General features: G+C 37.7%; 1 protein-coding gene across 1 annotated transcript in view; it reads right to left on the bottom strand.

Annotated features, from left to right (window-relative positions):
- FARSB (phenylalanyl-tRNA synthetase subunit beta) overlaps window positions 1–13,308 on the bottom strand; it is a 40,284-nt gene extending 26,976 nt beyond the window's left edge. The window contains exons 1-13 of the mRNA XM_072407867.1: window positions 13,176–13,308; window positions 10,989–11,044; window positions 10,135–10,289; window positions 9,889–9,961; window positions 9,640–9,755; window positions 7,936–8,086; window positions 6,067–6,175; window positions 5,068–5,138; window positions 4,450–4,511; window positions 3,603–3,654; window positions 3,176–3,237; window positions 1,951–2,158; window positions 250–330 (exon numbers count right to left, since the gene is read on the bottom strand). Coding sequence (XP_072263968.1) covers window positions 250–330; window positions 1,951–2,158; window positions 3,176–3,237; window positions 3,603–3,654; window positions 4,450–4,511; window positions 5,068–5,138; window positions 6,067–6,175; window positions 7,936–8,086; window positions 9,640–9,755; window positions 9,889–9,961; window positions 10,135–10,289; window positions 10,989–11,044; window positions 13,176–13,233 — 1,254 coding nt within the window. The 5' untranslated portion in view covers window positions 13,234–13,308. The remainder of the gene's footprint in view (window positions 1–249; window positions 331–1,950; window positions 2,159–3,175; window positions 3,238–3,602; window positions 3,655–4,449; window positions 4,512–5,067; window positions 5,139–6,066; window positions 6,176–7,935; window positions 8,087–9,639; window positions 9,756–9,888; window positions 9,962–10,134; window positions 10,290–10,988; window positions 11,045–13,175) is intronic.
- Window positions 13,309–13,532: the final 224 nt, after the last annotated feature.

Genomic DNA, 13,532 nt, shown 5'->3' with positions numbered 1-13,532 from the left:
TAGTATTAATTGAACATGCATGTTACCTCCTGATACAATTCATGGAGCCTAGCAGTTGCCAGCATGACAATAGAAAAACAGAATTAAGAGGAAAAGAACTGGTACTAAAAACATGTACCAAGTAAAGGGACTATGTAGGTTTTTTCTTGGAAAAGGCATTACCTTTCCACTCAATATCTCCAAATAATAAACATTACAGGCACAGAAACCGCATATCTATTTTAAAAACAAGCTGGCCTCAGAACATACCAGTGCAAAAGTCAGGGCTTCTGTGAACCCAGCTGCAGCCAGATCTTGTCGTAGCAATTCCGTCAGCTTATTTATTGGAAACTACAAAAAAGGAATCAACATTTCTGTTACAACAAACATGCAAATAAAGGGTATAAAAAGGCAAGTATTTTACAACAACCTATGGTGGATACACTGCCGCTCACAACATACTACATCACAATATACTCACAACAAAATCAAGCACAGATTTGTACAAAGATCGTACTTTGAAAGAATATACTACAGAGAATATATTACAAAGCCTTCCACAGCATTACTATATAGATTCAACTGAATGTTGTCTGTAACAGCTTTAGGTTTATTTATTGGTAAGGTTGTATTATTAAAATATGATTTTGTAATTGTTAAATCAATCCATCAATAAATAGGATTATTATTATTACTATCTTGTTTTTATTGACATATTATGTAGTGCTTTACAAAGTGCATAGTCATGTTCCTCAGAATCAGATGGCCCACCATAATCATGTCATTACCACAGTCTAAGGTAGTTTTGGTGGGAAGCCGAAAACCCAACTGCAAGTTTTTGGAATGTGGGAGGATGCATTACTTTCAAAAATACATCACTCGAAAAATGTATATACAGTGGTACCTCGGTATAAGTCTGCCTGGAATAAGTCCAACTTGGTAACACCGCGCGCTCCCCTTATTTACCTCTCTGGAGACAAAGCCACGACTGCCCACGAGTGTCAGTACACCAGTTGCTTCCATTCTGTGAACAACCGACGCTATAACTCTCTGTGAATTACAGAACATCTCCTCCTCCTCCCTTCTCAGCCCCATCCTAGTAGACACTTGACTCTTCTCAGCAAGGTAAAGTGAGGTTACATTTTCATTTATTTCATCCAATTGCTTTTGTATTTATGTATTTTAGTATTAAGCAGTGTTTAAATTATTTTATACAGCCCCATCAATGTATAATATGCCAATAATAATAGGATTTCTTTTCATGGGAATGTATTAATCATTTTCCTTGTATTTCCTATGGGAAAAATTTGTTTGGTATAAGTCCAAGGATCTGGAACAGTTTAAGAACTTATACCAAGGTACCACTGTATTACTATGTGTAACATCACATCAGACCCTTAGTTCTTGAAGCACTCCAGTTAACTGGAAGGTTCCTTTGCTTATTTTTCCTAGACCCTGCAGGTTAAACTAAATATCTCATGAGTTTTTAAGGAATGTAGTCAAATGTGTGGTCTATGGCAGAATGGGTCTTTCATTAAACACTCCCACTGTTCAGATTGCACTAATATACTTCAGTACAATGCATACAGAAAAAGAAGTGGGAGCACTAAAGAGACTGGTCCATTGTGCAGTACATAACAGGTGTCTAATACCCTGACTAGCAAAAAAGGCTAAGAAAACATATGAAAGAAGACTATATGACAAGATCTTTGAGGCTGTACATGATTATGTAGCAGAAGGCACTGGATGAGCAGGTAATATATCAACAATGGTTTTAAATCCATTTTTGCCAAGAGATAATCTTTAATGGGTAGAACAGTAAAATTCCTAAAGTTCCAGGTGCAACCTTCACAGGTTAAACTCTGTTAAGTGAAAAAAACAAATTGGTTTCTTTCTGAAATATTTTCACTTGTGTTTGCGTCCTTTTTCTTTAAGCACTTCTTAACACTAAACAGAGGATTGATTTCTCACCTGGTTAGCAATGGTGTATGTTTTTGGGATGGTCATTGGAATATTATTAAAACCATATGCTACAGCTGCATCCTCTACAATGTCGCAGGCATGGATGATGTCCGCTCTTGTTGGAGGAATCTCAATTTCTATTTGCTCGCCATCCTCCAACACGTGTGATTTCAAACACATTCGGGTGAGTAACTTGGCTAAATTAGCTGGCGTCTCCCTGATGGAATAGAAGAAACGCATGTAACTTCCAACAAAATAAAATGCATTCTATTCATGTAAAATGTCATCTATTGTTTTTACATAAAGAGTTATTATTTGTGTCAATCCCTGTTAGCAAAATGTTCATATAAATGTAATGAAGAAAATAAATAATAAAAAAAAATAAAACTGAGAAATCCAAGACAACACCTAAATTACACAGTTAAAAACAAATGAAATTGCTGTTCTACCTACCAAAGTATTTATTTATCTAAATATCCAGTTTTGAAATTTTATATGGCCCTGCCAGACAGCACAGCCACATTGCAAACTTCATTTACTGTACTCCATAAATAAAAGGAATACAGCCAGGGAACTTCCCTGTACCCAGCATGTGAGGAAGCAGCAGTTGATGAGCTCATCACTATATCTTTATATATTTCAGCATGTTCCTTGTCAGCATATGCACATACACTTTATTGGCCACAATCTTCCTCTCCCAGTCTACTGTACAGGGATTACAAGGTAAATAAATTTACTTTACTTACATACTACACTTCATATATTCAAAAACATGTTTATTTTACTTTGAATAACCACATTATTGCATTGTATTTGATGCAGCATTAGGATTTCCACCAATTTGTTATACAGTAGTCTCCTGTGTGAAGAGTGGACCTGCCATTTTGGAGATACTGTAACTCAGTCACCTAGTCACAAATTGACCTTTACAGCTTATGCTGTTATGTCTGCCTACCTCTTTTGCTTTCAACATGTCACCCATCTAATGTATCTCACCTTTTGACAGGTGACATGGTAACTGGATAATTAACGGTATTTACTTCCTCTATTTTTGGGGCTGAGTGATGTAAAGTCCAGCATTGAAAACATAGAATGACCTCACAATTGTTAGCAGTCCTCCATATTATAATCTGTATGCTAAACTAGTGGGTACCTATTAAACACTGAAATACTAATAATTATTTCTCTATATTTAGCAAATACTGACAATAGAAGAAATTGTAAGGTTTCTTACCTAATCCCAATCTTAGTGTTCATCTTCTCTGCAGACAGAGTTTCTTTCCTGTATGGCAATTCCTGCAATTCAAGAGAGGAGTGAAAATTACTGATTCCCAAGAGAGAATTACTGACCAGGTGACAATGTAAAAAAAAATTTATGAGAATACAGACAAAAATGAAAAAAATTGAAAAAGTTCAACTGATACAAATACAGCAGGAAAAAAAGAAAGCGATAATAAGGAAACATTAAACAAAAGTATTTAGGGTTAAATTATAGATGTAAAGGAATTCCCACAGTGATTAGTTTCACTGTGATACAAAAGTGAATTACTTTGTAAATAACATACAGAAGTCCTAAACCCATTTTTATAGAGGAAATCCAACATGTCTTTTAATGCCAAGAAAAATCAGGGTAAATCAGCACCAGGGCAAAAAAACCTTACCGGATAGAAATAGCTTTTACCATCTGGATGAATAACCTCAGCAGCTTCAACACTGTAAATAAACACATAGATGGAGATAAATGTTACAACCCAGATGACAGAACAATATATTAGAAATTTTGAGTAATTTATGATGCACATAGTGCAGTCTGCATAAGACAATTGTCGGAACTGCAGCAAATTATGAAGACAAATGGATATCAATAGGAAATCTGAGACTTCTGATGCCTTCTTTATAAACAATTTCAAGAGCTTACTGGCCCAATGTCAATCATTTATTCTTCCCTTAAGACAAGACCAGAATAAACAGTGTGTTTTTACACCAGTTGTTCTTAGGAATGATCACTCATTTAATGTACTTTCATACACTGAGAAACACTGACAATGTTGGAGGGTAAGTATTCCTATTACTAATATTTACTCCCTATGAAACAATATTTTTTTTTTTTTGGAAGCTGCTTTTATGTTGCATTTCACATTTTGTGGTTTAAAAATAGAATATAAACTTTCCTATATTAACAGATTTCATCTCATCTCATCTCATCTGTTCATATAGTACCAATAACATCCGGCAAACTTTATATTGTTAGTATATCCATTAAATACGCATACTTGTCAGACCTAGATTACTGTATTCAAAAATCTTTCTCTTGTAAACTGCTGACATTTGACATGACTGCTCTTTTCCTTGGTTTTAGAACTATAGCAGCTGTCTGTGTGTCCCAGACATCTGTATCACATAAGAGTGGCCCAATAATACAGAAATTGCTGACATGTCTTTATGCAACGATTTCACAATTAGCTGAAAGGAACAGAAAATGAAAATTCTTTGGCACATTTTACTCACGTAAAGGGTTCCTCGCAGTATTCACTAAACATGGTGACCATTATATCCAGAACTACTTTAGCCTACACAATAAAGAAAAAAAAATTTAATATTCAGCTTAATGATGTCCAGCATTATCATGATGTTCAAATATTTGCTGACGCTAAGGGAGATATTTAAAAAATAAGAGGCTCCCCAAAACAGATAAAGCCAAAAACCACTGAAAACCAACCAGCTGGCTGTACACTTGTAAGCAAACTCCAATTGCCTATGATAAATGGAAATTTGTTTATTGTCAACAAAATGATTAAATAAAGATTGTACAAATTGCAATGTGTTTGGCTGAATGAATGAAATATGGTCTAACACCAGTTTTTTAAGAAGCACCTGGGCAGCCATTGCTGACTCTTTGGTTTCCTGGCTACTGTTTTAGTTGTCAATCCGTAACACGTGCCCAGGTCGAATGTTTCTGAGTTTCTTGGCTTCACTTGCTACAGACTTATTTAAGGTTGTTCAGAAATTACTAAAGCCTGAATATCATCATGACAGCCATGCAGCTGATGTTCCAGAAGGTTAGGAATTACAATCCCAATATTTCTTTAGTTAAAAAAAAAAAAAAATTACGAGCTCTTCCCTCACCTTTGTCAGATCTGTGGCAGTGCATTCTATGAAGACATTACGAGTATTTAAGTTGATTTTTGTGTGATCCCCTGTCAAAAACAAAAAAAAAAATTATGAGTACGGAAAAATATTTTGACAGGACAATACATGTGTCCTAAACTCAACACAACTTCAGACACAAATGTTTAACTGATCGTTTTATTCTAAAATCCAAGAGCTCATTAAGTCAATCCAGTCCTCATGTTGTATTGGTACAATCCCTCCATCCTTAGAAAGGAAAGCAGGGCTTAATAGTCTAATGCTAAAAAGTCAGACTGTTCGGTTATTTTTATGATACCATTTTCTGACATGACTAAATACTTTATCCTAAAAAATGTTAGTTCTCTGCAATGCTAATCTATTGGCTTACAAACTCACATAGAGGAGGAACCTAACCAATCAAGCTTAAAGTCAGTGGTCACAGCATATAATAGTTAGGAGAGATGGAACTGTGGCTAACTAGTGATAGTTAAGACAGAGAGAAAGACGAGTAGGCAAGTTTGAAGAAGTGGGTTATGTGTGATTGTTTAAGTGTGTTAAGGGTAGAAGTGAGCCTATGGGGACAAGGGAGGGAATTCCAGAGAGTGGGGCAGCCCTAAGGAAGTCTCAGAGCTGTGATTAGGAAGAATGTATGAGTTACAAAGTCATTAGCATGGTATTTGAGGAACAGAGAGGGTGGTAAGGGCGTATATATGCATAAGGTCAGAAATGCAGGTAGGGAGTGTAAAATTAGAGTTATTTAGATGCAAAGCACAGTATCTTGAATTTGTTTCTGAGGTGAAATATTTTGTCAGTTGCTGACCTAAAGTATGCAGTACCAGATCTGACTTTTCTGACTGATTGTGACTTCTCTAATCTACATTCTTTGTTCCAGTGACACAAAGGATTAATTCAAAAAGTGCAAGGTATATATTTCTCTTCATAAAGGTTTGCAATGTAAATTACCTTTAATATATTAAGATGTAAACACATCCTTACCATTGATAATTGGTGGCATGGAAAGCAGAATCTCATTACTATCGTATATCACAGGATAAACTGGTTTATCCTCAATGATGGGTAGAAAGTGTTTCAGGTGGCTGTCAGTCTGTGGGAGATAAAGAAATAATTTTTAGTCACCCGCCAGGTGGAGTTTGATTATACATACATATCCATACATTCATACACACCATCACAAATTTTGATGCTATATTTTACAGGTTCTCAAACAGTATAGATTCCTTTACTTATTTCCTTTGCTTGCAGAATGTCTTGAGTGTAAAAAATAAATTCATCATGATTCATTGGGAGAAGGACCTTCAGGTTGAGATTTGATATCACATATGGTCTCACATATCAAAACGCTCTATTATCATATAACCTGGGATCAAGACTTCAAAGTACCGACCAGGTATGAGTACATTCTGTTCATTCAAAGTGTTGTTTTAGAGGATATCCAACTTTAGGAGACTATCCATACCTGGAGATCATTTTCTGACTAGATTTTGGACCAGGATTTTCAAATTGCTCTGAACCCTATCTGAGATCCATCTGCCTAAAGAGCAGTGATTGGCACCCCTACACCTCAAACCCTCTGTTCTTGACAAATATAAATTTATGGTTTGGAGTTTTATCCTGCTGGTAGAGAAACAAACTATCGCCAGTGTCTGTGTCAAGAAATTTATGAATTAGCATTTCCACTGACACCTACTCAGCTTTTTTGGGGTTTTAGAAACTCAGCATTTTCTTTCATTTCTACGTGCCTCATACGATTTAATAGGAAGGCCCACTTATGCAGTTCTTGACACCCAAAGCCACTCAAGCTCTTTCTTCTATCTTTATTTCCCTACTCCTTACATTCTTTTCTTCTTTTATCTGTGTATTGAGGTCATCTTTTGCCTGGGGTTTTTGATGAATATCAATGTATTTCTTTTAAAACCTTTGGTTATTTAACCAACCTAGCGGTAATCCCACTTGGGGTGGATTTAAAAAAAAAAACACTTACCTTACTTCGTTGGCGTCCCCCGGTGTCCTGCTGGTCCCCGCAGGTCCTGGGGACACGTCCTCCTCCTTTGATTTTCAGCCGCAAACATCAGAGACGATCTCCGGGGTTTCCCGGTGACGTTAGTGCATGCGTTGGTGCAGGCAGGAGGAGCGGTGGGAAATGCAAAAAATTTTGTATTGGATTCAATACAAAATAGCTGTATTGAGTCCATTACAAAGAAATCTTCATATAATAAGTTTCACTATTTTTTAACAGATATTTGTGTTTATTTAAAGTTTGGTAATTTATTACATTTATTAAATATTGGACATATTTCGGTGAGTTATGCCCACAGAAGTTGCAAAAAAAACCAAGAGCTACATGAATGTAGCTCAGAATGTGAAATGGTAAAGCACAATCAGGACAATTAGAGAAAGACTGAATAGACATGACTTGTTTGGAAGGGTTGCCAGGGGAAAGTCTCTTCTCTCTAAAAGAACATGGCAGGACAACTTGCGAAGTATCATCTGAACAAACCAGTCTTTACTTGTTTAGACCATACAAAAGAGTGCAATAAAAGTTGAGGGTGGTGAGGATTAGCCCTTCAGATTTATTACTTCCCTGCTTCCTAGCAGTGTGACCAATAGTGAAGTACCTCCTATATTCCCCCATGTGCCCATGGGAAAATGGATTTTCTACCAGCATTGCTCTGTGTATAAAATCCAGCAAACATTTTACAATTGACAGAAGACAGGACTACGTGTCACTGTTTGCCAGAAGCAAGCTGGTGAAAAGAAACCAGAAGAAATATAAGCTTTATATTTACATTTATATATTAACTGAAAGAACCTATAAAAGAAAATTAGAAAGTTACCTGTACTTACCCTATACAATTCCATGATCTCTGGTGCGGTGTACTCTTTATTTTGGTTCAGTGGTCTAAATTTGATATTTGCTGGTGGCCTGGCAGTGTAGATGAATGGTCCCTTTATTGTGTCTAGATCATGAGTTCCAATAGCCACAAGAGTCCTTCTCCTATTAAAAATGAAAAGATATTTTGATAACAGAGCCTTCCCATTTAATAAGGTTGTGCAAACTGCTGTAACCTATCATAACATTTCAATAGATGAACTTGGATTGGTTGCTTGGATTCTTGTGCTTCTAAATAAGCCTGATGTCAGATGTGCAAATATATTAAAAAATGAAAAAGTGAATAAATATGTAGCAAATTCATCTCAGTAGGTTTACTTCAAATAAAAGTAAAGTTAAAATGTAAGATTTTAAGATATATCAGCCAGTAAGAAGCCTTGTCAGAAGAGACTTAACCTGCATTTTTTTTTATTTTGGACACTGACTGCAGCTCATGTAATATGTAAAGTTCTGGCACAAATATAGATGTATTCCCAGATAGCTCCAGTGTGCATTCACTAAAGTTTCATTATTAGAGCATGTTGAATGGGTGAAGAAGACACCAGAACTGGAAGAAAAGAGGACTTGGTAGTGGCAGGGATAAGGTGGAAGAACCTAACACAAGGGCTAAATTGTCATAATGTGCAGGCCATTACCTAGGGCGGCAGAGCCACTAGCGGGTTCGCTCAGAGCTTCAAATTGCACTGTTCTGACACATACCGACTGCTTGATGTCTACCAGCTGGGAGCTGCTGTACCAGTCAGAAGTGGAAGCTCTGTGACACAGGTAGTATTTTGGTTGGATGTCACCAGGTGATCATTTCCTCTCTCTCTCCCTTCTTCCAGTCCTGCATCAGAATCCAGCAATCCTGCATGGCTTCCAGTTCAGTAACTCTCACCACAGTGATGGTTCTGCAAATAATGTCTGCACATTTGACAGCAGACAGCTGTCTGATGTACTGAACAGCTCACTGCTGCCCCAATTCATTCATATAGAGCAGCTGAATGGAGAAACTGCATGTAGAGTCTCCCCCAGGTCAGCGGTGCCCTGGTATGATTGAGAGGTAACTGCACTGCAATGTCACCCTCCGCCTAAATATAGTCTTAAGAGTTTTAATTCAAGGCATTTGGGAGCGGTCTAGAAAAAAAGAAAAGTACAAATCCGTCCCTGATGATGTGCCAATAAGCTGTGGCTTAAAAACTTTTTAAGTGACTGAAAATCTCAGTTATAGCAACTTCTTTGAAAGTTATAATGGATGTTACAAAATAACAATAACACTAAAAGCTTCCACCGCTGACCTCTCCATATGAAAATATCAGTGGCTTGGCTGCTATGCTGATACACTAGATGAAATACTTTCTGAACCACTGACCTAGAATAATTAAGCACAATAATTTTTCAGAATTCATTTTGATTTTCTAACCTCTGTGCCTATTTGGGCTCAGTAACTTCAAGTCTTAAAGCAGGACAAAGTCAGGAAAGCTGTAGTCTTAGAAAGGGGGTCAGCAAAGACAAGTACAACTGGTACTGGTGAATGTAGAGACTATGTGATTAGCAGAAAACCAGAATAAGAATTTTACACGTCAGATGCAGGTATGAACTGATCTAGAGGGCTGCACTCTAAAATCCCCAACACCTACATCCAAAGTAATGTTGAGCTGTGGTAAAGAAATTGCTACCTGCATATGTTCTGGTGAAGTTTTTCTTGCAGATCAATGAAATTCTCATATCGGTCCTGGGTGAAGGTTATGTTCCGGAGCACAGCAGCCACTGCATAGGGACGAACTGCAGCAGTCTATTACAAAGTAGAAATGCTTCATCAGTTATAAAATATTGAACACAAAATCATCTTATTTTTTAGCAAAATAATAATCCTAGTGAAGCCTAGTGAAGTGAAACCAGATTATCAAATATTTTATAAACCTCACCTCCTCTGTAATAAAGAGTCTTTGTAGCTGGTTGTCAGGTGGCGTGATCCGTTTATATCTAGGGGCATCAATCCTGAAAATAAAAGAGCAAACAATTATATTAATATATAACAAATGCATATAAACTAAAAATTATTCATTGCTTCAACACATTTATGTATGTTGTGGGCACCAGCTGTTTTGCTCTGCTTTAAGAAAGTTTTCTTGTATCCCACAATACACCCATCCAGTGTTTAGATTTAGTACCTTTCTTTAAAGACCTGTAACCCACGTACAAGGCCTTCAAGACACAGGAGATCATAGCGATTGGCTGGTACATCAATCTTGAAGAGAATAACATCTGAGGCTCCATCTGCTTTTCCATCACCCTTTTCTTTACTGATGATTTCTTTCTCTGATGTCTGAAACGTAAATAAATCCCATCAACATTTAAAGCTTACAATGCACCGAATGTTAATTACCAGACCACTCATGTCCTAGGAACAGTTACTAAAAAGTAATAAAAATATTACAAAATGACTAATCTGCTTTGGAGCAAATGTGCTCCTGAGTTGTAATGCCTGAGCTCATTGTCGGTATTTTGGTATTAAACATTTAGTATAGTTAGTGGGCCCTTAATAAATTCTGTTCAGTTGTCCTATGTTAGATGCCTCGCTGACTTTAACATTATTGATTTATGTAATCATTAATTATTAATAAAACCATATTAGTACACAAAGTCTTAAGAAAAGCCTTAATGAAGTCATAAGGAAATGTATGCACTAGAAATAAGATAGAAATAAGCTGTGTATGTACAATGTAAAAGTGTACTGACAGGAGAAACAGGCTGGTTAGGCGATAAGAGGAAAACTGTGAATCTCTCAACTGTATTCCTAAATAGCGAGAAAGCAGTATTCTGAGATAGGGAATTTAAGGAAAGTCTTCTGGGAACATAATAGGAGGGAAGCAGCACAAATCCTGACAATGAAAATCCTTGTTCTGTAATATGACTAAAGCTCAGCTTCCCAATATTTTATATAAAAGGGAAAATCCATTTTGGGAGGTGGCATGACAAAGATGCAGAGATTTCTCAATAAAAAAAATGATAAACTAATACTTACAATTTCATCTAACTCCAGGCCAAACTGAAAGCACAGTTCATCAAACTCATCATCAGCTGTTAAAAAAATAGGATTTTTCACTTAACATTAAATTGGTATAGTTGGCCTTGTTTATTACTTTAATGCAAAATACAATCATTTATAGTGTATGTAATGCCAAGTAGGAAATGGTTAAAACATGTCAGTTTTTTGTGTATTTGGTACATCTTATTTAATGTACAGTGCTGCGTAATATGTTGGCGCTATATAAATCTTGTTTGTGCTTGAATTTCACTAGTAAGCATGAAATTTGCTCAGTCCGACTAAAGGAAGCGCATTGCTGCTTCTATTCATTACATTAAAAGGGGGCTATGTACAAATACATGGACTGCAGTGCAATGCATAGGTGGGAACATCAGAAATCCTCCACTTCCGTCCTTACCGCAAGGAAAACCTGCAGTCCCCTAGGATACTTAAATCACGTGACCCAGGAGGCTGCGGGCCGCTCCTGATGTGGATGTCCAAGATTGGGCATGTGCATAAAGGGCTCTCCTGGAATGTGAAAAAAAGTGCTGATCTCACGCATTTTTACATTTTCATAACGACATGTTAGCCAATTACTGCACATGCGCAGTGTGAGATCAGGTGACATAGGCAGAGCTGAAAGAAGTTGGTCGTGCCCGATATCTCGTCTGCGTTGTAAGACATTCTAGACGGCGCAAGACCTAATGGACTTGGATTGTAGAGGGATTTTTGGGGAAATTCTATTTTCCTTTTTTAATTAAAGTAAACATTTTGTTTGTTTGTGTTTTTCTTAAGTTCGTGTTTAAAAAAAAAAAAAAAAAGGTGCAGTACTGCCCTCTTAATTCTAGATCGCCTAGGCCAGGGGTCAGCAAACTTTATGGACTACTAGGCCATTTTGGGAGGTCAAGAAAGCACACTAGCACACAGAAGAAACAAGGTGTCCAAGGAACGTTTTTTTCCAACCGTGACTGCAAGCGAGCAGCCTCAGTCTTATGCTCATCCGCGGTGTAGTCTCTGTATGTGTGTGCGTGCTTGGCATCGAAATGCCCCTTGACATTCGACCGCTTGAAAGTGCTATTGGTGTCGTTGCACACTAAACACAGGGCTTTGCTGCCGCGTTGGACGAAAAATAATTTGTCAGTTTATTCAGGGTTGAAGACACGACATTGGAGTTCAACCTTCCGGTGACTGGTAGCTGCGCGTTGCTTCTGCTCTTTAGGCATAGTAATTGGGGATACTGTGCGGGAACTCGCGATAACGCGACAATTCAATTAGGCCGGATCCAACAATAAATAACTAGGGGGGCGTTAGGCCAGACTGGAATACTGACTAGGCCGGAGTTTGCCTACCTCTGGCCTATGTGATCAAGAATTAATGGGAGTGCAGAGCAGAGGCTCTCGGGCATGCACAGAAGGAGCCCTTTCATCAATAAAAAAAATAATTGCCAATCTCACGCATCACGCATTATCAAGTCTTGATTGCTGCAGTGATCAAGACATAAAGGGGCGGTGCGGCATCTTTTTTTTAAAAAAGGGAGTTGTGCTTAAAAAAACACCAATATTTTTACTTTATTTAGAAGGGTTGTCTACCCTTTCATGTAAAGTATAAATGTTGAGTTTAGGTACACTTTAATCAGTCCCATATTGGATCTTTATAACATATATAAACGCTATATATTTTGTAGCTCAAGGTAAGAATTCTGCATTGATCCCTGTATGGAAATTGCTGTGCACACCATCAGTGCAATGAAGGAAGAGACTTCCATAATGGAAGGGACAGGTTAGGTTTATGGGGGCTCTCTGACTCCCTCTGCTGTCAGATCTCATCCTCCCAACACATTGCTGTGTAAGCTTCCACCTTTGGGGCCATACACAATCCCTGCCCTCACGTGATAACGAATGTGCCTGGCAATTGGTTGCCAAGTGTCACGTGCCCCCTTCCCCCATGTGATTGTCAAGGCTCTGGTGACATATCAGGGCAGTGAGGGACGAATTCTGTCACAAGGTTACATATTTGTTTGAATAATAGACACTTATTCCAGCCCCATAGTAGCTAAATAAAGTCGGAAATAATACACAGCTTCCATATGGAGCTTTTGGCACACATATTCTATTCCACGTTCTCTGAAATAAATCCGCTCGTGAGGGACTTGTTATCCCTCCTCCCTGACGTACGGCCACTTACTATAAGAGCGGCCCAGGGCCTTGTACAGGAGATCTCTCTTCACACTGACAGTCGGCATGCTTCAGCTGAGGCACCGGCACTCACAGGACCCCACCAGTCAGAGGACTCGATCCTTACACGCTTGTGTGCTCATGGCGCCTGTCTCCATAGAAACGATGAGTATGGTGTTAATAGCTTCATATCAAATTGTTTACACTGACTCGTTGTTTTATTGTATAGTTTAGTGAATTTATTGACTGAAAACAACCTTATCTATGCCCTTTTCTTTGTAGAATTGTGTCTGGCAATAACTAGGTCACTCTAAATGCCTTACTATGTATTGCATCAGGCGTCTTCCCAACGCCCAATCAGAATAGA

This window comes from Pyxicephalus adspersus, chromosome 4 (assembly GCF_032062135.1).
Source record: "Pyxicephalus adspersus chromosome 4, UCB_Pads_2.0, whole genome shotgun sequence".
NCBI lineage: Eukaryota > Metazoa > Chordata > Amphibia > Anura > Pyxicephalidae > Pyxicephalus > Pyxicephalus adspersus.
Note: the sequence above shows the minus strand (reverse complement) of the source record. Positions and strands in the feature narration are given on the sequence as shown.